Source organism: Ranitomeya imitator, chromosome 4, assembly GCF_032444005.1.
Source record: "Ranitomeya imitator isolate aRanImi1 chromosome 4, aRanImi1.pri, whole genome shotgun sequence".
Lineage (NCBI taxonomy): Eukaryota > Metazoa > Chordata > Amphibia > Anura > Dendrobatidae > Ranitomeya > Ranitomeya imitator.
The window spans coordinates 630703433-630724739 of record NC_091285.1 but is presented as its reverse complement, the minus strand read 5'-3'; the positions used below and the strand labels follow the sequence as shown (position 1 = coordinate 630724739).

General features: G+C 45.2%; 1 protein-coding gene across 1 annotated transcript; it reads right to left on the bottom strand.

Annotated features, from left to right (window-relative positions):
* Positions 1-532: 532 nt before the first annotated feature.
* Positions 533-21096, bottom strand: PGAM2 (phosphoglycerate mutase 2). Its single transcript, XM_069766717.1, has 3 exons — positions 20537-21096; positions 10512-10692; positions 533-1799 (listed from the first exon to the last, which is right to left on the bottom strand). Exons 1-3 carry the CDS (start codon positions 20945-20947, stop codon positions 1630-1632), a joined length of 762 nt encoding a protein of 253 aa, XP_069622818.1. The 5' UTR covers positions 20948-21096; the 3' UTR covers positions 533-1629.
* Positions 21097-21307: the final 211 nt, after the last annotated feature.

Here is a 21307-nt window from a genome sequence, read left to right as displayed (position 1 = left end):
GCTGTAGTTTTGATAAAATAACTACTTTATCAGCAGGGGATTATCACTAGCAATCATGCTGGCTTGTAGTCTTCTATATTCATGAGCTCTGTGTAACCCCGCCCCCACCACTGATTGGTAGCTTTCTATCCATACACAGTGTACACAGAAAGCAGCCAATCAGTGGCATGGGCGGGGTTATACAGAGCTCAGCATTCAGAGAACTGCTAAATCTGCTGCAGATATAACAGAATTTTTTTTTCAAAAGTGCAGCAAGCAGCTCAGTAAATGATACATCACTGGAATCAGGATCTCCTTCCCCTGCTTTTGCTACTCTCAGATAGAATATCCAAAATCGGGTGACAGATTCCCTTTAACAAAAAATGATAGAAGCAATAAATGAGAAAAAATAATAAAATATTTTTTACCCAATTACTCTTACCTCTGTGGCTCCAGTACATGTGTCCCCAGGTCTCTGGAGGGACGGGAGGTAATGAAGCTCAACCGTATTCTTAGCAATAACACCACCAATAACTTCTCAAATTGTGCGATCAGCGTTTGACTTATTGTTCATTTATTCAGATACAAGAACACACCTGCTGCCATGTGTTCAAGGATGTCAGGACGTTATGTAAAATGACATATAGTGAACACTTTTTCACCAATGAGATTGGCAGACATTCCATTGAGAGCGGTGTTTGTGTGATTCTACATGTCTAGTATCAGCAGTGGATGGCGCTGTATCAGCAGTGGCATATGGGTCCATTAATGGGATGAGCTGAAGTGAGAATAAAGGATAAAATCAGATTTCTGAAATCACCGCTAGGTATACACATGTATTCAGCCTATGGACTAGATTCATGGATGTACGTATAGGAAAGCACCGTTTTTGGCATTGGTTAAAGGGGTTGTCAGCCCAGTACTTTAACATTGATGGCTTATCTTCAGGATAGGTCATCAATACCAGGTCAGCTGTTTGGTGCCGGCGGTAGCTGGATATGCTCAGCTGCTAGCCGAAAAAGCAAAAAGCACAGCGCCACCAACTGCATAGTGGCCACAGAAAGGTACTGCAGATCCACTCCTATTCATTTAATAGGGGCGATGTGCAGTACCCGGCCGCGGCCACTATGCAGTCGATGGAGCTGTGCAGTTTCACAATGGATCACATCTGGCCAGCACCGGGAACAGCTGGTCAACAGGGGTGCTGGGTGTTGGACCCTCACCGATACTGGTTCTGATGGTCTACCATTTATATTAAAGATGTCAGCTCTTGGTGGGGTCATCCATGATTCCAAACCTTTCAGTAGGTAAGAAAAGTAGGGCCGGATCTTCTTCCTAATTGTTAATTCTGCGGTCCCTCCATGGGTTCACATTGCCATAGAGAAGGAGAAAGGTCCAACGTCTTGGGTGTCATTGCTGCCGCCTTTGTGTTACATATCCCCATTATGCAGATCTTTATTTCATCTCCACTTTGCAAAATCAGATTAAGGCTGAAGAAGGTCAACATAAAATGGACTAGTTAAGGACGCGATGACAGTAGAATAAAAAATGACATGGTTTTTACAATAATGAGAAAATGGTAGAAGGACCATGAGAGAAGGATTTATTCTACTAGTCCAGGTTACTTTCTCTAAGTGCCTTCTTTTCCCTTTATTTCTTGACTTTGCCCTGAGCAGCCACTGCTTCCATCGCCTTCTTCACAGTCTCCTCATCTCCCAGGAAAGACATGGGCTTCAATGGCTTCAAGTCGTCATCCAGCTCGTACACTATGGGGATGCCAGTGGGAAGGTTGAGCTCCATGATGGCTGCATCCGACATGCCTGCAACGAGGAGGTGAAATGCAGATATATTAAGAGGTTACTGATGTGTGTGGAGTATATGATTACCCCTGGAAAGAAAAAGACTAAAATGTGAAACATCAATAGAGTATGATATTACATTGAGCATGTACAGTGGGGCAAAAAAGTATTTAGTCAGTCAGCAATAGTGCAAGTTCCACCACTTAAAAAGATGAGAGGCGTCTGTAATTTACATCATAGGTAGACCTCAACTATGGGAGACAAACTGAGAAAAAAAAATCCAGAAAATCACATTGTCTGTTTTTTTAACATTTTATTTGCATATTATGGTGGAAAATAAGTATTTGGTCAGAAACAAAATTTCATCTCAATACTTTGTAATATATCCTTTGTTGGCAATGACAGAGGTCAAACGTTTTCTGTAAGTCTTCACAAGGTTGCCACACACTGTTGTTGGTATGTTGGCCCATTCCTCCATGCAGATCTCCTCTAGAGCAGGGATGTTTTTGGCTTTTCGCTTGGCAACACGGACTTTCAACTCCCTCCAAAGGTTTTCTATAGGGTTGAGATCTGGAGACTGGCTAGGCCACTCCAGGACCTTGAAATGCTTCTTACGAAGCCACTCCTTCGTTGCCCTGGCGGTGTGCTTTGGATCATTGTCATGTTGAAAGACCCAGCCACGTTTCATCTTCAATGCCCTTGCTGATGGAAGGAGGTTTGCACTCAAAATCTCACGATACATGGCCCCATTCATTCTTTCATGTACCCGGATCAGTCGTCCTGGCCCCTTTGCAGAGAAACAGCCCCAAAGCATGATGTTTCCACCACCATGCTTTACAGTAGGTATGGTGTTTGATGGATGCAACTCAGTATTCTTTTTCCTCCAAACACGACAAGTTGTGTTTCTACCAAACAGTTCCAGTTTGGTTTCATCAGACCATAGGACATTCTCCCAAAACTCCTCTGGATCATCCAAATGCTCTCTAGCAAACTTCAGACGGGCCCGGACATGTACTGGCTTAAGCAGTGGGACACGTCTGGCACTGCAGGATTTGAGTCCATGGTGGCATAGTGTGTTACTTATGGTAGGCCTTGTTACATTGGTCCCAGCTCTCTGCAGTTCATTCACTAGGTCCCCCCGCGTGGTTCTGGGATTTTTGCTCACCGTTCTTGTGATCATTCTGACCCCACGGGGTGGGATTTTGCATGGAGCCCCAGATCGAGGGAGATTATCAGTGGTCTTGTATGTCTTCCATTTTCTAATTATTGCTCCCACTGTTGATTTCTTCACTCCAAGCTGGTTGGCTATTGCAGATTCAGTCTTCCCAGCCTGGTGCAGGGCTACAATTTTGTTTCTGGTGTCCTTTGACAGCTCTTTGGTCTTCACCATAGTGGAGTTTGGAGTCAGACTGTTTGAGGGTGTGCACAGGTGTCTTTTTATACTGATAACAAGTTTAAACAGGTGCCATTACTACAGGTAATGAGTGGAGGAAAGAGGAGACTCTTAAAGAAGAAGTTACAGGTCTGTGAGAGCCAGAAATCTTGATTGTTTGTTTCTGATCAAATACTTATTTTCCACCATAATATGCAAAAAAATGATAAAAAAACAGACAATGTGATTTTCTGGATTTTTTTTCTCAGTTTGTCTCCCATAGTTGAGGTCTACCTATGATGTAAATTACAGACGCCTCTCATCTTTTTAAGTGGTGGAACTTGCACTATTGCTGACTGACTAAATACTTTTTTGCCCCACTGTATATGTTGGATGGTGGGTGTAAACTATCTGCCATGATGTCACCAATACACAGCAGACACAGTCATGATAGATCCCCGCTCTCCTATCTCTATGTAGCACATATTCAGGATAATCAGCAGCATGGAGGACATTATACAGCAGTATATAGCAGTGTAGCTGTGAATCCAGCACTGGGATGAGATAAACACTTATTAATAAGCAGCTGCCCGGTCTGGATGTATCTCCCTTTGCCTGTTTTCTCACTCTGCCCTTTCCTTTTTCTCCCTCTCTATAGTCTTCAGTGGGCAGCAGTAATGTGGTCTGATTAAATCAGTATTTCAGAATGAATGATGAATTCAGGAGGCAGCAAGGAGGGAACAAGAAGCAGGATTCTCAAATAAGTAGTACAAGTAAATATCTTTGTAATATACTGTATCTTATCAAAGTTTGTTGAAACAACAGTGACCATTTAAAGGGATTGTCCTGTCTAAAACGACAAGTCTGCAGTGACGCTATGTGACTGTAGACTTGTGAGTCCTCACATCTCGTACACTGCACGCTATGAGGATTCTCTAGTGTCAGCCCCTGGAATGGCATTCACGTGACCACAAGTATGTGATATGCATGCTCCTGGCGAGAATCCGACTAGACTGTTTCCTGCCTTGTGCAATACACTTGCATTGAGTGCATTGGGAACAGTCTAGTCGGCATGTGTCCGGGAGTATGCACAGCACATACTTGCAGTCACGTGACACCAGAGAATCCTTACAGTATGCAGTGTTTGCGATGTGAGGATTCACAAGTCAGCAGTCACAGAGTGAATGTAGGCTTGTTGTTTTTAGACTGGACAACCCCTTTAAGTGATTACAGGGCAGGGGTGCACAACCTGTAGCCAGGGGGGGCACATGAAGCTTGCCATGACAGTCTGTGCAGCCCCCAACCATATGGAATGAAAAATGCATGAGAGATTTTATGTGGGAAGCCACAGCCGCAGGGGAGCAGGAGCGGGCAAGTACTAAGGGTGTCCTGTGCGACGTCTCCGAATACCTCATACTTCAGCAGAATGGGGCCTTGTCACCCGCAGGGCCCTCCAGAAAGCAGTGTGTGATTTGGATAGGTGTCCTTCCATGTCTGGGACTCTCTACACTGTAGTTTTGTGAAACATTAGGCAAAAAACACCATGACCTATTGTAGAGAGCCATGCGCTTTCATCACCTCTCCCTATTTAGGGCCTATTCACAATGGGGGGGGGGGGGTTCAATCGGATTTTACTGAAAATTCGCATAAAAAATGCTTTAAATCCTCTCTGAATAAGCGTTCTGCTAGTTTTACTGGGAAATGTTCAAAATAAAGTGAAAAAAAAAAACGCCCTGTGTGCACTAAAGGAACTTTCTGCATTAAAATCAGTCTGAAACTTATTCAAAGAGCATTTGACACATTTTTTATGTGGATTTAGGAACAGAAACCATTTCTAAATCCTGGTCAGAAATTTGTGACAGTGCGGATTGGTGGAGGTAAGAATCCTGTAAGTAGAATTTGTACCTATAAGACTTTATAATATATACTTTTGATTTGTCACAGAAGGTAAAACCGCTTTAATTTTTAGTGCAGCACCTGGATTGGTTCAGTATGACAATGTGGATCTTGGACCAAAAAGGTTTGTGGCCCCCTGAGGCTTCAGCAGCCAGACTTAGGGCTAATTTAAAGAGAATCTGACAGCTTGTACTTGCCTCCCAGTCAACCTGGTATATGAGACTCTGAAATGAAGCGGACTAGAGAAAGACTCCTCTGGCAGAGGCTTTTCTCCCGGAAACAGGAGGTTTGGGCGCTGCTCTTGTGTTGCGGAAGTGTCGAGAGGCCTCCATACACATCAGAGGGTTGTCTGGTTCAACTTTCCCTTTTTAACTGGTAGGAAACTAAATCTTTCTAAATCAGCACCATTCATGCGAAAAGCTAATGCAAAAATGCATCTAATCATAGTATTTTACTGACCCTTTAGTGTTCCTGTGATATTCTGAGCAAATAATACCCAGCATTATATCGGATTTTATACACATACAGTTTTTACAGCTCAGATCTATATATATAATTGTCTAAGGGGTACTTCCGTCTGTCTGTCTGTCCTTCTGTCACGGTTATTCATTCGCTGATTGGTCTCGGCAGCTGCCTGTCATGGCTGCCGCGACCAATTAGCGACGGCCACAGTCAGATTAGTCCCTCCCCTACTCCCCTGCACTCACTGCCCGGCGCCCGCTCCCTAATCCCCTCCACTCACCGCTCACACAGGGTTAATGGCAGCGGTAACGGCCCGCGGTGTAACGCACTCCGTTACCGCTGCTATTAACCCTGTGTGTCCCCAACTATTTACTATTGATGCTGCCTATGCGGCATCAATAGTAAAAATATGTCATGTTAAAAATAATAATAATAATAAAAAAAACCTGCTATACTCACCCTCCGCCGCCTTTCCCGCTCCTCGCCACGCTCCCGGGACCGCTCCATTGCAAGCGGCAGCTTCCGGTCCTGTCCCAGGGCTGGTGTGCGACAAGGACCTGCCGTGACGTCACGGTCATGTGACCGCAAAGTCATCATAGGTCCTGCTCACACCAGCCCTGGGACCGGAAGCTGCCACTTGCAATGGAGCGGTCCTGGGAGCGTGGCGAGGAGCGGGAAAGGCGGCGGATGGTGAGTATAGCAGGACTTCAACGGGCCTTCAGAAGGTGAGTATATGTTTATTTATTTTTTTAAGTCTCTATACTACGTGGCTCTGTGCTGGGCAATATACTACGTGGCTCTGTGCTGGGCAATATACTACGTGCCTGGGCAATATACTATGTTGCTGGGTAATATACTACGTGGCTCTGCTATATACTATGTGGCTGGGCAGTATACTACGTGGCTGGGCAATATACTATGTGGCTGGGCAATATACTACGTGGCTCTGCTATATACTACGTGACTGGGCAATATACTATGTGACTGGGCAATATACTATGTGTCTCTGCTATATACTACGTGACTGGGCAATATACGTCACTGGGCAATATACTACTTGGCTCTGCTATATACTATGTGGCTGGGTAATATACTACGTGGCTCTGCTATATACTATGTGGCTGGGCAATATACTACGTGGCTGGGCAATATACTATGTGGCTGGGCAATATACTACGTGGCTCTGCTATATACTACGTGGCTGGGCAATATACTATGTGACTGGGCAATATACTATGTGTCTCTGCTATATACTACGTGACTGGGCAATATACTACTTGGCTCTGCTATATACTATGTGGCTGGGCAATATACTACGTGACTGGGCAATATACTACATGGCTCTGCTATATACTACGTGACTGGGCAATATACTATGTGGCTGGACAATATACTCCATCGCTGGGCAATATACTACGTGGCTGGGCAATATACTATGTGGCTCTGCTATATACTATGTGGCTGGGCAATATACCACGTGACTGGGCAATATACTATGTGGCTGGGCAATATACTACGTGGCTGGGCAATATACTACATCACTGGGCAATATACTACGTCACTGGGCAATATACTACGTGGCTGGGCAATATACTACGTGGCTGGGCAATATTCTACGTGGCTGGGCAATATAGTACGTGACTGGGCAATATACCGTACTACGTGGCTCTGCTGTATACTATGTGGCTGGGCAATATACTACGTCACTGGGCAATATACTACGTGGCTGGGCAATATACTACGTGGCTGGGCAATATTCTACGTGGCTGGGCAATATAGTACGTGACTGGGCAATATACCATACTACGTGGCTCTGCTATATACTATGTGACTGGGTAATATACTACATGACTGGGCAATATACTACATGGCTGGACAATATACTACGTGACTGGGCAATATACTACATGGCTGGACAATATACTATGTGACTGGGCAATATACTATGTGACTGGGCAATATACTACGTGGCTGGGCAATATACTACGTGACTGGGCAATATACTACGTGGCTGGGCAATATACTACGTCGCTGGGCAATATACTACGTGACTGGGCAATATACTACGTGACTGGGCAATATACTACGTGACTGGGCAATATACTATGTGACTGGGCAATATACTACGTGACTGGGCAATATACTATGTGACTGGGCAATATACTACGTGACTGGGCAATATACTACGTGACTGGGCAATATACTACGTGACTGGGCAATATACTATGTGACTGGGCAATATACTACGTCGCTGGGCAATATACTACGTCGCTGGGCAATATACTACGTGGCTGGGCAATATACTACGTGACTGGGCAATATACTATGTGACTGGGCAATATACTACGTGGCTGGGCAATATACTACGTCGCTGGGCAATATACTACGTGACTGGGCAATATACTATGTGACTGGGCAATATACTATGTGACTGGGCAATATACTATGTGGACATGCAGATTCTAGAATACCCGGTGCGTTAGAATCGGGCCACCATCTAGTATTACATAATGTTGTATTGCACATGTGTTACCACCGCGCACCACTAGGGGGCATTATGAGAAACCAGAGTGAGCTGGAGCAGCTGCAGATATTTATATATGGCTTCTGGAACTGGTGCCAGTAAGAATAGTAACTGGGAGACTGTAGGAATGAGAGGGAGAAGAAGACGGGTTACATGGAGGTCAGGCAGAAGTACTGACTAAGAACTAGCTAGTTTATATCATGCTATATGGCTGCTTGTTATATTGGTAGTGAATTTACACATGAATAGTGATGCCATTGGATAGAAAGTTGATTGTCCTGCTAACCTCTACAGCAGGCAGGGTGTAAGGTCATTTTAGGAAATGTCACTATAAGGTCAGTTGGAAAAGGTCAGGGTAACTATACCAGCCAGACGATGAGATGGGACAGGTGCAAGGAAGCCGCCAGGCCGAATACTATAAGTGACATTTAAAGAGTATCCATACTTCCAAGTAACTTTCAGAATAAGCTGTCCTGTGTGAGTACAGAAGTAATAACACTATTTCAAGCCATTATATGACTTGTATCCTGCATTATCACCAGTTTTCTCCACTGCAAGATTGACTTCTTAATTTGTAATTGACTCTGAGCTGGAGACGAGGTGCTATGATGTTTCCTGCACAGCACACAGAGAAAGAGATTCCTGCTCTTCATTCCTTATTTTTTAGCTCACAGAGAGAAGAAGTGACATAGATGAACTTATTTAGCAGTAGCGGGCTATGTGGATGGGAATCCATCTCTGGGGTGAGATAAAAGACTTGTTAGAAAGCTCAGCACAATCTTTCTGTGTTTCGTTCTCTGCTTGTTTCCTCATCTTGCTCCTCTCTCATACATACAGAAATACATGTTCTCATGCTGCAGTATTAGGCAATACAGTACTAATGTAGCCGGTCGCATCTGTAAATTGCGGACATGATTGTCTCCGTGAGCAGCTTTGTATACTGGAGCAGGAGCCATTACATGCACTATTCTGGTCTCTACGTTTCCTATGTTATTGCTCATAGAAATGTATGGAGAACGCGGCAAAATTTTGCACCGTTTGTCACTTTCACGCCAGTTTCTACCAGTTCTAACAAAATTGGGGTGGAACGAGGGCATGGCGGACGATAAATTCATGATGAGCGACAGAGTTCACTACAACACAGATGTTACTCCCACAGGGGCTGGAGTAGGATTTGTGGCAAGGCGCACACATAGGTGCATACTCCCCTTCATGACTCCAGCACGCCCCACCATCAGTACCGCCGGTTGTCATGAATTGGTCCCATAGGCTTCATTTTTAAGGTGTATGACCTTTTGTCTAGGAAAATAGTTTGATAGATATGTTGACAGACTGAGGGCAATCTCGGTGAACTGAAGCTCTTTAAAATTACTGTACTAATTAGAGATTTACTAATTTTGTGCAATAGTTAGACAGTATAAATCTAGATTAAGTAGACCCTCACCTACTAATTGAATTTGCACTAGAAATTTGTGGCAAAATGTTGGTGTATGGTGATGGATCTTGAGCCACAATTTTATGCCAACCCACTCGCATTTGCGCTCCTACACCACACCCACACAATAGATGATGCAAGCAATGTATGACAGTTTTTTGGTACAAATGTCACCGTAATGCCGGAATAATGAACTTAGTACATCTATAGTATTCAAATATTGCCTTTAATTAAAGGGGTATCCTCAAGTTTGTAAGTTATCCCCCTTTCCATGGTGGTCAAACTGCTGGTACTCCCATCGATTCCGAGGATTGGGGCTCTAAAGGGCCTCATATGAATGGAGCGGTGGTCGATCATGCTCACATCCTCTCCATTCATTCTTGATGGGACCCAAGTGCTGCACTCATCTGGCCTTTGGTGTTCCTGTAAGAATGAATGGAGTGATAATGCGTATGATTGACATGGGGTTATTCAAAGCCCCAAATCACTGAATCGGTACCCGTTCCAGTGGTCTGACCCCAAAAATTGGAAAGTTACCCCCTGTCTCAAACTAACTTCCAAACTTTAGACTATACCTGTAATTTCAAATTGGTCACCTGTTTTTTTTTTCCCACCTAATCTGAGAGAAGCATGATGCAGGGGCAGAGACCCTAATTCCAGTAACATGTTACTAATGGACTACTTGTACTAGTTTTGATAAAATCACTGTTTTATCAGCAGAAGATTATCACTAGAGGACTAGTAAACTTGATGCCATGTAGTGCTCCATATTCATAAGCTCTGTATATCCCCACCTTCACCACTGATTGGCTGCCTTTTTCTGTACACTGAGCATAGGCAATCAGTGGTGTGGGCGGGGCTCAGCATTTAGAGAACTGATAGATCTGAGGCAGATAAAACAGGGATTTTATCAAAACTGCAGCAACCAGTATAGTAAATGATACATCGCTAGAATAGGTGTCTCTGCCCCTACATCTTGCTGGTCTCGGAGTAACGAAAAGATGGTGACAGATTCCTTTTGAGCATGCGGCACTTGCTCCTTACCTTCCAGATGTTTGACGATGCCCCTTAAGCTGTTCCCATGGGCAGCAATTAACACCCTCTTGCCCGCCAGGATCTGTGGGGCGATGACATCATTCCAGTGTGGGAGTGCCCGGGCAATGGTGTCCTTCAGACTCTCACATGAAGGCAGCTCAGATGCAGCCAGAGCTGCATAGCGGCGATCCTGCACCGCAAGAAGTGGATAAAGAATGACATGTAAGGGATTTCCTGCATGGAACCAGTATATACAAAGTGTACAAGAGGAAGAGTCACAGAAAACACCAGTGTATATGGGTGAGAACTGCCGCCATATTCCCCATCGTGAAGGGCATCACCTACAGGAACGAGGTCTGGTCTTCACTTTTTTGGGGGTAGGTTTTTTCCAGACTGTTAGTTTTTACAAACAAATAATGCTGTTTTCCTGTTGAGGTAAATTGGTTTCCTCAATTGGAAGTCACGGAAATTAAAAGGGGCTATCAAGGACTACTTTTCTTTGTTTTACTTGAGGCCTAAAAAACAGGTTCTTGCTACTACCCGCTTGTTGTGCCAATCTCTGCCATAACAAAACGGTCACAGACTGCTCCTGCCTACAATTCAACGGCCTCTGCTGACGTCATGTGGACAGAGCAGCTTCTCTTTCGCTCTGCTCTGTTGACAGAGTGTGACTGACAATGTCATGCTGATTGATAGCCAGCTCCCTGTCGCCTAACTGAGGCGATCCGGCTGTCAATCAGCATGACGCTGCCAGTCACACGCCGTAGACAGAGCAGGCCAGAGGAAGAAGAGATGCTCTGTTGACGTGGAGCAGCTGAATAGCTGGCAGGAGTAGTCAATGACCACTCTGAGCTGCTCCGGGTAGAGCAACTTCAAACTTCTTGTTAGTTTTTAGGCCCATAGTAAAAAGAAAACAAAAACTTCATTCAGGTTATGGGCACGCCTGCTTGGAATCCATCTGAAAAAGTGCCACATAGAGCAAAATGACATTGCCGTCCAGTGACTCGACAGTCCAGTGACCATGGCTGTCCAGTGGGCACGGCCTCACTCAATACAAGTGAATGAATTGAGGTTGTGCCCAGTAGTCAGGTTCTAGCCAGGAGTATGTCTAATGCCAACGTACCCTGCGGTCCCGGCTCAGAAACTGGCAAATCCCAACACTAGTGACTGCTGCCTTATCAATTTAGACTGGACAACCCCTTTAAGGAAAAAATTCTTCCAAAAACAATGCAGGAAAAGAATAATTCTTCCAAAAATTCCTCCAAAATGAGTGTTCTGCTTGAAAAACACATTGTTTTTGAACACCTTAAAAACTCCATGTGAACATAGCCTTAGAAAGGTTTCCTACTTCTGTGTCTGTACTCAGGCTGCAATGCACGCTCTACTAGGGACTCGCTCTTTTGGAGTTGCAAAAAATCGGAGGCACCAAAAGATAATCCTTGTAAAAAAAAAAACAACTTGATTTTTTTCCAAAATATTTCAAAAGAAGTCAAAACAATAGGAAGGCAAGGCAATGTTTCAGCCATATTTGGCCTTGACTGCAGTATTGTAGAGGCTTCCCTCCGAATGTCCCTTTAATGCTACCCAAACATTTCACATCGCCACCCCACTCCCACAGATCGCGACCAAAGAAACACTCCTACCATCTTTGTCTTTGAATTAATTGGCCAAGAACCAATGGAACTCCTAACCATGGCAGAAACCAATAAATAATAATGAACCCTCCAACATTACCCATAGCCACAACCACAGGTTCGGGGGCTCCTTTGTTGCCGGAAAACCTTTTTCCATTACACCGACTCCCAGGGACTCCATCCTGAAGAGGCCCAAAATCCACCAGGCAAAATTAAAACATAAAGGGGAGATTACTATCCACCCGATATACAACCCCCCACAAGAATTTTGCAACTAACTTCCAGAACCTGAAGACCCACCTCTTCCGACAAGCCTACAACCTGCAGTAACCACCGATTGACCAAACCGCTGCACGGCCAGCTCTACCCTCACCTACTGTATCCTCACCCATCCCTTGTAGATTGTGAGCCCTCGCGGGCAGGGTCCTCTCTCCTCCTGTACCAGTTGTGACTTGTATTGTTCAAGATTATTGTACTTGTTTTATTACAGTGGGGCAAAAAAGTAGTCAGTCAGCAATAGTGTAAGTTCCACCACTTAAAAAGATGAGAGGCGTCTGTAATTTACATCATAGGTAGACCTCAACTATGGGAGACAAACTGAGAAAAAAAAATCCAGAAAATCACATTGTCTGTTTTTTTAACATTTTATTTGCATATTATGGTGGAAAATAAGTATTTGGTCAGAAACAAAATTTCATCTCAATACTTTGTAATATATCCTTTGTTGGCAATGACAGAGGTCAAACGTTTTCTGTAAGTCTTCACAAGGTTGCCGCACACTGTTGTTGGTATGTTGGCCCATTCCTCCATGCAGATCTCCTCTAGAGCAGTGATGTTTTTGGCTTTTCGCTTGGCAACACGGACTTTCAACTCCCTCCAAAGGTTTTCTATAGGGTTGAGATCTGGAGACTGGCTAGGCCACTCCAGGACCTTGAAATGCTTCTTACGAAGCCACTCCTTCGTTGCCCTGGCAGTGTGCTTTGGATCATTGTCATGTTGAAAGACCCAGCCACGTTTCATCTTCAATGCCCTTGCTGATGGAAGGAGGTTTGCACTCAAAATCTCACGATACATGGCCCCATTCATTCTTTCATGTACCCGGATCAGTCGTCCTGGCCCCTTTGCAGAGAAACAGCCCCAAAGCATGATGTTTCCACCACCATGCTTTACAGTAGGTATGGTGTTTGATGGATGCAACTCAGTATTCTTTTTCCTCCAAACACGACAAGTTGTGTTTCTACCAAACAGTTCCAGTTTGGTTTCATCAGACCATAGGACATTCTCCCAAAACTCCTCTGGATCATCCAAATGCTCTCTAGCAAACTTCAGATGGGCCCGGACATGTACTGGCTTAAGCAGTGGGACACGTCTGGCACTGCAGGATCTGAGTCCATGGTGGCGTAGTGTGTTACTTATGGTAGGCCTTGTTACATTGGTCCCAGCTCTCTGCAGTTCATTCACTAGGTCCCCCCGCGTGGTTCTGGGATTTTTGCTCACCGTTCTTGTGATCATTCTGACCCCACGGGGTGGGATTTTGCGTGGAGCCCCAGATCGAGGGAGATTATCAATGGTCTTGTATGTCTTCCATTTTCTAATTATTGCTCCCACTGTTGATTTCTTCACTCAAAACTGGTTGGCTATTACAGATTCAGTCTTCCCAGCCTGGTGCAGGGCTACAATTTTGTTTCTGGAGTCCTTTGACAGCTCTTTGGTCTTCACCATAGTGGAGTTTGGAGTCAGACTGTTTGAGGGTGTGCACAGGTGTCTTTTTATACTGATAACAAGTTTAAACAGGTGCCATTACTACAGGTAATGAGTGGAGGAAAGAGGAGACTCTTAAAGAAGAAGTTACAGGTCTGTGAGAGCCAGCAATCTTGATTGTTTGTTTCTGACCAAATACTTATTTTCCACCATAATATGCAAATAAAATGTTAAAAAAACAGACAATGTGATTTTCTGGATTTTTTTTTCTCAGTTTGTCTCCCATAGTTGAGGTCTACCTATGATGTAAATTACAGACGCCTCTCATCTTTTTAAGTGGTGGAACTTGCACTATTGCTGACTGACTAAATACTTTTTTGCCCCACTGTATGTACACCCCTCCTCACATGTAAAGCGCCATGGAATAAATGGCGCTATAATAATAAATAATAATAATAAATAATAACCCCCTCACCACCGCTTGCCAAATTGACCCAACAACACCCCCATCCACCATTTTCGATAATTCAGCCTTACTAGAACAACCAAATTAAAGGACAGGACTACTGTTGGTGACTCGTGCCGAGTGGTGGCACTCACCCCCTCTCAGATAATATATCAACATCCCCCCAACTTTTACGAACCCCCTTAAACTTTTGACCCCACAAAGCCCGTGCTTCTTCTACTCTTATTAATTTAACCCATGCTTGCCCTACCACGCTGAGTCATGGGTCACTGGGTCCATGGCTCTGCTGTGGGGTTCAGTTTATCCTCTCTCAAGCCTAGAAAATACAGTGATATTCCATAGGCTTCACAAAGACCCGATGTGGTCAAAAATTTTTTTTTTTTTTACAAGGATTATCCTTTGGTGCCTCGGATTTTTTGGAATTCTGTTGTGTTGGACCTAGTTGAAGGCCTTACTGAGTAAGCTCGAAATCCATCAATGGTGCATGAGATGTGTTCACTGGACTGTCGCTGGTTTGAAACACAAATATACTGTGATGTGCGCAGCTGATGTACTACTGGTGGCGGCATAACCATCTTTGTAGTAGAACGTAGTCTGTAATCTTCATGTTCTGGGACTAACTATCAGGACCTACTTATGTTTTATCTTTCTATTGCACGGTGGGACTAATAGTCCGCTGGCCATATATGAACAGAACTGATGCACTTCAGAACCAGAGTGCGTGCTTTGAGTCCAGTCTCGAATTGCGGAGATGACAGGCATGCCGAGAGCCAGGGAGGAAAAGGTCTCAGGTTCCTGCGTGCAGGTCATCTACAGCTGAGAAGTCACCAGTGAAATGACAATCTCCACATCCCCTGTTCTTGCCTAGCACTAATCTTCATGGTCCGATTCATCTTTCCATTTGTGCCTTTTTTGAAGTCTATTTTTATATGTGTTCCTTTTGGGATTTTTTGGGCTGGGTTTGGGGTTTCCAGATGTTTTGGGCTGATTCATCATAGAATGTTACAGTTGGAAGGGACCTCCAGGGTCATGGTGTCCAACCCCCTGCTGAAAGCAGGGACTGTTTAAAAAGAGGTGCATTTTTTTGTCCAAATGCACTGCAGTCCGTCCCCCCTTCTGGAGTGATATTTTATAAGCAAAATTAATATCTTGACAAAATTTTGCATAACTGTGGTGCAACTTTTTTGCAGTAAAAAGACGCAAAAAAAAAGGTTAAAGGCAAAACAAAAAGTATTTTTATTTTTGCTCACAGTTCATGAACAACATGCGCCATTTGAAAGAATTCGCACACAGAATGTCAAGGAAAACCACAAAACAAAAAAAAGAGGTGCAATAAATAAAAAGACGCAAAAAAGATGAATCAGATGTGTAAAAATTAACTGCTCCTCTAGTGCGTGCTCAGGCCGAGGAATGGGAGTGTCATTAGCATGGGGTGATATCAGAACACGCTGCCCCGATTTATCAGGAATGGTATTTTGTACGCCAGTGTTGATGTGGAGTTAATATGGAATGCTCTAAAGCAGTGTTCCCCAAGTCCGGTCCTCAAGGGCCACCAACAGGTCATGTTTTCAGGATTTCCTTAGTATTGCACAGGTGATAATTGCATCACCTGCACAGGCAATAATTCCATCACCTGTGCAATACTAAGGAAATCCTGAAAACATGACCTGTTGGTGGCTCTTGAGGATCGGACTTGGTGAACACTGCTCTAAAGTATTGTATGCCAAATTTGTTAAGAAGTGTGTGCCACTTAATGAATCTGGCGCATCTTTCAGCTGCTGTGTGCCACCACACCGCATGGTCAGTACATGAACAGCACACTGACCAATCTTAGCCAGTGTTCCAGTGCGCTATTCTCATCCATTTTTATGAACAAAAATAGTGCATGTAATAGCAAGCAGTTCCTGACCTTATGTCAGATTTGGACACCTATGTATCCCGGTCCGAGTATGGACCGTAATGCTCAGGGAGGCCACAGGTCTCATGACCCCAACTCAAAATGCTGAGGAGGTCAAGGTTGAGTCAGGAGACCACAGCTAGCCTTCACATGTTTCACAGGTGACTGCAATTGGTCTTAAGCTATGACTGAAGATCAGTTCCATTAATCTCAATTGAATTGTTTGGGCGGAAAGCACATGGATTTCTGCAAGTCTTGTATAGACAATTTCTGTAGCAATATTTCCATGGTGGGAATTTACTAATAAAGTTAGTCTGTCACCCCCGAAACTGAAAATAAATAATTTATACATTCATATAGGGGACTATGCCCCTATAAAACATACTTAGAGTGCTCGTTTTGCATGAAAAATGTTTTATTACATATGTAAATTAGGAGTCCTTGGTACACCCTTGATGTGGCCAAGGGCTCAGTACACCCGTTCGGCACCCCAATTACAATCCTCTGCACCTTCCCTTATGTTGACTGACCGTGCTCGTTTTGGAGTTATGCCTGTATTCAGGCGCGGGCTGGCCCAGGTGGCAGAAATGCATATGCCCCCCGGGCCGGTGTCTAAGCAGCTGCACAGGGCCGCTGGAGGACTGGCAGTGACTAATACATAGCGCACCTGTAGTGCGCGATGGTGTCATCCCGCCAGCAGCCGACATGTAGGCTGCAGGGGTATGTGATGAGCAGGCTCCTATGCGCCACTGCCACTCTGAGGGAGAGAGCCAGCAGCCAAGATGAAAGGTCAGAATACCGGCATACCGGCCTGTGTGTGCACGGAGCTCCGGCTTCTCCTGCTCTTATCTGCTATCCCGGCAGAGAAGGAGAGATGGGGGAGGTGCCGGACAGTGCAGAGCTGTGAGCAGGAGAAACTGAAGAGCTGCACATGGACATCAGCCGCCCCTGCACCACAGAGGAGAGTGTCTGTGTGTGTATGAGGAGAGAGTGTGTGTGTGTATGAGGAGAGTGTGTGTGTGTGTGTGTGTGTGTGTGTGTGAGCTGCGTGTGTGCGTGTGCGTGTGAGCTGCGTGCATGTGTGCGTGTGAGCTGCATGCATGTGTGTGTGTGAGCTGCGTGCGTGTGTGTGTGAGCTGCGTGCGTGTGTGTGAGCTGCGTGCGTGCGTGTGTGTGAGCTGCGTGCGTGTGTGTGAGCTGCGTGCGTGTGTGTGCTGCGTGCATCTGTGAGCTGCATGTGTGTCATTATACAGTGGGGCCGTGCGTGTGTGTGTCATACAGTGGGGCTGTGTGTGTCATACAGTGGGGCTGTGTGTGTCATACAGTGGGGCTGTGTGTGTCATACAGTGGGGCTATGTGTGTGTCATTATACAGTGTGGCTGTGTGTGTGTGTCATTATACAGTGGGGCTGTGTGTGTCATTATACAGTGGGGCTGTGTGTCATTATACAGTGTAGCTGTGTGTGTGTGTCATTATACAGTGGGGCTGTGTGTGTCATACAGTGGGGCTATGTGTGTGTCATTATACAGTGTGGCTGTGTGTGTGTGTCATTATACAGTGGGGCTGTGTGTGTCATTATACAGTGGGGCTGTGTGTCATTATACAGTGTAGCTGTGTGTGTGTGTCATTATACAGTGGGGCTGTGCATGTGTCTGTCATTATACAGTGGGGTTGTGCGTGTGTGTCATTATACAGTGGGGCTGTGCATGTGTGTCATTATACAGTGGGGCTGTGCATGTGTCTGTCATTATACAGTGGGGTTGTGCGTGTGTGTCATTATACAGTGGGGCTGTGCATGTGTCTGTCATTATACAGTGGGGCTGTGCATGTGTCTGTCATTATACAGTGGGGTTGTGCGTGTGTGTCATTATACAGTGGGGCTGTGCATGTGTCTGTCATTATACAGTGGGGTTGTGCGTGTGTGTCATTATACAGTGGGGTTGTGCATGTGTCTGTCATTATACAGTGGGGCTGTGCATGTGTCTGTCATTATACAGTGGGGCTGTGCATGTGTGTCATTATACAGTGGGGCTGTGCATGTGTCTGTCATTATACAGTGGGGCTGTGCATGTGTCTGTCATTATACAGTGGGGTTGTGCGTGTGTGTCATTATACAGTGGGGCTGTGCATGTGTCTGTCATTATACAGTGGGGCTGTGCATGTGTCTGTCATTATACAGTGGGGTTGTGCGTGTGTGTCATTATACAGTGGGGCTGTGCATGTGTCTGTCATTATACAGTGGGGTTGTGCGTGTGTGTCATTATACAGTGGGGCTGTGCATGTGTGTCATTATACAGTGGGGCTGTGCATGTGTCTGTCATTATACAGTGGGGCTGTGCATGTGTCTGTCATTATACAGTGGGGCTGTGCGTGTGTGTCATTATACAGTGGGGCTGTGCATGTGTCTGTCATTATACAGTGGGGTTGTGCGTGTGTGTCATTATACAGTGGGGTTGTGCATGTGTCTGTCATTATACAGTGGGGCTGTGCATGTGTCTGTCATTATACAGTGGGGTTGTGCGTGTGTGTCATTATACAGTGGGGCTGTGTGTCATTATACAGTGTAGCTGTGTGTGTGTGTCATTATACAGTGGGGCTGTGCATGTGTCTGTCATTATACAGTGGGGTTGTGCGTGTGTGTCATTATACAGTGGGGCTGTGCATGTGTGTCATTATACAGTGGGGCTGTGCATGTGTCTGTCATTATACAGTGGGGCTGTGCATGTGTCTGTCATTATACAGTGGGGCTGTGCGTGTGTGTCATTATACAGTGGGGCTGTGCATGTGTCTGTCATTATACAGTGGGGTTGTGCGTGTGTGTCATTATACAGTGGGGTTGTGCATGTGTCTGTCATTATACAGTGGGGCTGTGCATGTGTCTGTCATTATACAGTGGGGTTGTGCGTGTGTGTCATTATACAGTGGGGCTGTGCATGTGTCTGTCATTATACAGTGGGGCTGTGCATGTGTCTGTCATTATACAGTGGGGTTGTGCGTGTGTGTCATTATACAGTGGGGCTGTGCATGTGTCTGTCATTATACAGTGGGGTTGTGCGTGTGTGTCATTATACAGTGGGGCTGTGCATGTGTCTGTCATTATACAGTGGGGCTGTGTGTGTGTGTCATTGGTGCATTCACTCTGTCATTCTTTGGACTGCAGACTTGTGCTTCTCACATTGCTGGCAGTGCTGTGGTCATTTGGCGGGTGTGTGGCTGTAAGTTTGTGATTTGCATACATGCGGTCACATGCCGACCAGACTTGCATGGCCTAATGCAACTGTATTGAACAAGGCCCAAAACAGTCTAGTCGAAATGTGGCTGGGAATATATATATCGCATGCTTGCAGTCACAAGACCACCTGTTGCCAGCACCAGAGAATCTTCATAGCGCATGATATGAGGATTCACACATAGTGTCTGTAGACATGTAGCATAAGATCCGACAACCCCTTTAAGGATGAGCCGCTACTCATGGGCCACTGCTGTGTGCTTGCCCCCCAGGCTAAAATTTGCCAGTCAGCCCCTGCCTGTATTGAATACCCAGCCCCGCTCACACTGACACTGCAGGAGCCAAGAGCACACATACACCGTATCCGTGTGTGTAGGTGTGTTCTCATCCTGACTGCAGCGGCCACTCGCTGCACACAGGATCACAAAGCAGCGGGTGGCCGATGCCAACAGGAGAGGGGGATGAGAGCAGGTCCACACAGTGTCAGAACACATTCTCTTCCTTCTCTCAGTGTGTCAGTGTGTGCTGAGCCGGTTATTCAAGTCAAGCAGCGCTTCAGAGTGAGCTCTGTCAATCAACATAAGGGAAGGTGCCGAGGACTGTAATTGAGGGGCACGGAGGACCTCTCAATTACATATGTGATCAAATAAAACAAAGTTAGTAAAATCTGTACAACAGCAATGATTTTTATATGCACAAGGTCCCCTATACGACAGAGGCTTCATTTGACTTTTGGGGAACGCCAGACTCCCTATAAGTGATTTTCACAGTTTTTTAACACAAATTTGTTTCTTTCAAAAATGCTGTGTAAAGATGATATATAAAGGTAATAGTGAAACATGGCTTATTTGGTGTAGGGTTTTTTTTTCTGGTGGGGTGGTTCTTTGTTCTATTTTTATTTTTTTAAAACGCAGTATGACATCTTTTTCTGGCTTTTTTTATATAAGACATGAAAGACACTAGAAAAAAAAACAACTAACGTTAAGTTTTTTTCACATAAGGCTTGTTCTGCGCTTTGTATAATCTTGACTCTTGGCAGTCTTACTGCCATACAGACATAATAAATCATCATGGATAGAAGTTACTGGAGATGCTTTGGTTTCTTACCTTGCTGATCAGCTTGTAGTATGGATGGTCTTCACCCATGGGTGGTGGAGGGATGTCATAAGACCTCCTCCAGATCTTCACTTGCTCCTCTCCATGCTTCTCAGCTGTTTCTGCCTTGTTCAGTCCAGTCAAGCCCCCATAATGACGCTCATTCAGCCTCCATGACCTGTGCACTGGCAGCCACATCTGGTCCGTGCCCTCCAGTATATACCACAGTGTCTGCACTGCCCTCTTCAGAACAGATGTGTAGCAGATGTCAAACTCCATCTTTGCGTCTTTAATGGCTTGAGCCCCTCTTTTGGCCTCCTCTCTACCCTTCTCACTGAGGTCAGCATCGAACCAGCCACAGAACCGATTTTCCTGGTTCCATGAGCTTTCGCCATGACGGACAATTACCAAACGGTGCGGCATGGTGACTACCAAAACGGATGTAGTAACTAGAGCTGTGACTTGTATGTCTTGGATTGAGGCGACCTGTGAATGTTCACTGTGGCTTGTAAGTGGGGAAAGAAAGCCGTGAAGTAGTCAGATGAATGTCCTGGTCCCTGAAATGTCCCCCCATCCAAACTCAGGTCATTGGGACTTATATACCCGATGTTAGTTCTCATGGTGTCCAATCACTCAGTAGGAACAGGTGTCCAATGGGAGAAGTGGAGAGGGGGGACGAGGCTTAAAATAGTCTCGCCCAACAGTGACAGCTGGTACTGACCTTTAACAGGGCAACTGAGGAGGTATCAACTAAAGGTCACTTGTACCTTTATTCTACAAGAA